This window comes from Rosa rugosa, chromosome 5 (assembly GCF_958449725.1).
Source record: "Rosa rugosa chromosome 5, drRosRugo1.1, whole genome shotgun sequence".
Lineage (NCBI taxonomy): Eukaryota > Viridiplantae > Streptophyta > Magnoliopsida > Rosales > Rosaceae > Rosa > Rosa rugosa.
In genome coordinates, this window is record NC_084824.1 from 18686448 (window position 1) to 18690024 (window position 3577).

Consider the following 3577-nt stretch of genomic DNA (forward strand, 5'->3'; position numbering starts at 1 on the left):
CCTCTCATTTCAGGTAAGCAACCTCTCTTCACTTACTCATACTTTGTCTATATTCTTACTTATATCTGGCTTAAGCATAAGAGAGTTTAAGGTCGGCAACTTCGGTCTTCCCTTTGACCTTTGTTCATGATTGATAGGTATGGACCTCAAAAATGGTTGCTCTCACGGTCATCTCATTTCTACACAGAAACATTTCATCATCTTACAAGAATTTTTTTCCGACCACCAAATTTTCTCTCTCCTCTTGGATTTCTCTCTACTAGCGCACTAGAGCATATCTTCTTCTTAATTTTCATCTCCTTTTAGCTTCTGGGTATCTATTTCACAAGAGATTGGAAGAGATAAAGCGATCAATCAGGAAACGACTTAATGACATTTCTACATAATTCATAAATTGATAATAACATAAATACAATGCTTAAAGTTGCAGATAAGAGCATATTTAGTAATGCTAGCCATTGTTTAGTCAAAATAGCTAAAAAGTCATTTTTGTTAGTCATTTTTAAAATACGTTTGCATCAATTCTCTATATTTTAGCTAGTTTTGAGTTGATATTATTATTTTTCTTTTATCAAATAAATAACTCATATACAACAACTAGTCAATTGTGAGTCGAGCTCACGAGTTCTCACTTATAAAGGAGACACTTATGCCACTAGACCAAATGATACTAGGCTTGAATTTATATTATTTATTGAATGAAGAAAAAATAGTTAATATGTATTTATAAATTATATAAAACTACTTAAAAATTAAAATGAATGTTTTAAATTAACAAAAGTAATAAAGAGTTACATCTCGCTCTCTATATTTAGGAGCTTGATAGTTAAAAGTTAAAATAAGGAGCTACTTAAGAGTCTAGTGCAACTGCTAAAATTGATAAAAAAATAAAAATAAAAAAACTAAATATGCTCTCTAAAATATTTAAAGAGTCAAGATAGAGAGTCTACTAAAAATGCTCTAATAGCAAGAAAAATAGATTATGATTCCATACAGCTTTAATAATGCACTTCACAGTGTAAATATCAAATGTGGTCTCATACATAGAAGAATGATTATAGACTTCCTCTATAGGCTACTGATTTTCATAATGCTGCCGAGGGAATAGCGGTCGAAAACAACCAGTTGACTTATCTCTTTATTATAAGCCGATCGATTTGTCAGAATATATAGATTCAAAGAAGGGGTTTAGGGTTTAGAGCTCTTTTAGAACAAACTAACCCCTCTTTTAGAACAAACTAACATCATACTTCGATATATTACTTCAAATAATACGCATAAATATAAGTAGCACTCCCAAACAGGACTCAACCAGAAAACGAGGGACACTACAATTTACATAAACGGGGTTACATACTAACTAATTATATCACTAGACCATAGCAGCAGGCCTTGGCAAAGCCACACCATGCAGCTCATGCTTCATCTCACAAGACAGCTTCAGCAACTCACTCAGATCAACCGGGTGCCCCTCGTCCGGGGCCCACTTGGACCCCTGAACCAGCTTCGCCACCCAAAGCGACGCCGTCACCAGTCCCAGATTTTTCCCCGGGCACACCCTCCTCCCCGCCCCGAACGGCGCCAGCCTCAGGTCCCTTCCCCTCACGTCCACGTCAGCGCCGCCTTCACTCACCACAAACCTCTCGGGCTTGAACACGTGCGCATCCCCCCACACCTCAGGGTTTTGCCCTATGGCCCACATGTTGACCATCGCCGTCGTCCCTGCAGGGATCACCATCCCGTTGCTGAGCTGGACGTCGGACGTTGACAGCCTCGCCCAGGACAGAAGTGGGCCCGGTGGGTGCACTCTTAGGGTTTCCTTCACCACAGCCTGCAAGTAAGGCAGTCTCGCCACGTCAGCGTCCGTCACGCTTCTCTCTCCCACAAGGCTGTGAATCTCTTTGTAAAGTTTATCTTGAGTCTCGGGGTTTAAGATCAACTCGGCCATCGCCCACTCGGTCAGCAAAGCGGTCGTATCAGTCCCTCTGAATATCATCTCCTACAAGATGAGTACCAAAACTCAAATACTAGTCAATTAAAAGTAACAAAATGAATTAAACATAAAATTTAAAAATTACGTACCCATAGCACAGCAATCATGTCATTTTCCTCAAGCTTCTCGTCCCCATCCAAAGAGAGCAAAACATCAACGAAATCAGCGTGATCCTCCAATAGCCGCTGCTTCTTCAACTCGGCGCTGAGTCGGTGCTCTTCGATGATGCTCCGGACGAGTTTCCTCACTCGGGGGACGAGCTTGGCGCAACGCTCATTGATGCGGAACGGGTCGTAAAAATAACTCAACCAAGGGAGATAGTCAGAAAAGTTGAAAGCACCCAAGATCTCAAACCCTTCCCTGACCATATCCTCGAGCTCCCTCAGCTCCTCCTCGCTATGATTCCCCGCCGGGTCGTACCTTTTCCCGAACACGCTCCCCATGATGTTGTTGAGGGACGCCGCCCGGAGGTGCTTTCGAAGCGACACCGTTCCGCAGCGGGCTTGTTCTTTGGCAATGTTGCACAGCATGGCGGCGCAATCTTGCTGGCGGCCGGCCTCGTGTGCTATAATGCGCCTGGGAGCAAAGAGGTGGGAGGAGGAGATTTTCCTGAGGAGTCTCCAGTATGGTCCGTTGGGAGCGAACCCCATGGCTCGGGTGAACATAAGGCTCTTAGCCGACTGCTTTATTGGGCGGTCAGCGAAGTAAGGGGAGGTCAGGATTTCCCGGGCTGTGTGAGAGTCAGATGCTACAACAGCAGGAGTGGAGCCAAGGCTGAAGGCCATGAGTTGAGTAGTGGTGGTTTGGCTCCAAGCCATGGAGGCTAAGGTGCGGTGAGCCAAGCCGCGGGAGAGACTGAAGAGGGAACCAAACACGGGAAGGCCTTTGGGTCCCGGTATGGCGACCGGACCTCTTTGGTTCCGGCCGTTTTTCCATGCGACACCGCCGGTAGCGAAGGCCCAAGTGAGAAGGGCAATGGAAACAAAAGCAACGGCGAAACAGAAGAGGAAGTAGGGTTGGAGAATGTTCGAGAAGCCGAGAAAAGCTGGGAGGGTAAAGACCCACCAGGTGGTGTCTTTGCTAACGAACTCCATTGAAGAAATGAAAATGGACAACGATCGAGCTCTTAGCTTGTGTGCTTTTGTTTGGTGGTGGGTAGTTAGTGAAGGTAAAAGGTATGGGGTGAGGGATTTATATAGAGGGACGTGTTCTAGAAACGTATGGGTGGTGTGGAGATTAATTATTTTTTTATTTATTTTTCAACGAGATCACACGGTTCTTCAAAGACTTCCTAGATTTAAAGACTAATCTGTGCCGGGGGATCATGTCAGAACGCTTCCTCCTCCTGCTAAGAATATATTGGGATTTAACTCCAATACGCGTCAGCGGAATTCGAACATGAGTGTAGGGATTCCACACCTTGAGGCTCTTACCAACTCGACCATCTCTAATTACTTAATTAGGTTAAATTTCAAATTAGTTACTAATTAAGAAGAAGTGTAATTATTTCAAAAAAAAGAAAAAGAAAAAAAAAGGAAGTGAAGTGTAAAACCTGGTATTGGGAGCCGTTATCGCATACAAGAG

At 43.7% G+C, this 3577-nt stretch overlaps 1 protein-coding gene across 1 annotated transcript; it reads right to left on the reverse strand.

The window, feature by feature from the left end:
• Nucleotides 1-1259: 1259 nt before the first annotated feature.
• On the reverse strand, nt 1260-3155 carry LOC133710600 (cytochrome P450 78A7). The gene is made up of 2 exons (XM_062136707.1): nt 2083-3155; nt 1260-1999 (listed from the first exon to the last, which is right to left on the reverse strand). Exons 1-2 carry the CDS (start codon nt 3085-3087, stop codon nt 1373-1375), a joined length of 1632 nt encoding a protein of 543 aa, XP_061992691.1. The 5' UTR covers nt 3088-3155; the 3' UTR covers nt 1260-1372.
• Between the last annotated feature and the right edge of the window lie 422 nt (nt 3156-3577).

Bases quoted from the DNA above. Each gene is read 5' to 3' on its own strand.
- LOC133710600 (XM_062136707.1), bottom strand. From the start codon at position 3,087: ATGGAGTTCGTTAGCAAAGACACCACCTGGTGGGTCTTTACCCTCCCA. The intron at 2,000-2,082 runs GTACGTAATTTT...CTCATCTTGTAG, and splicing joins ACATGATTGCTGTGCTATGG to GAGATGATATTCAGAGGGAC.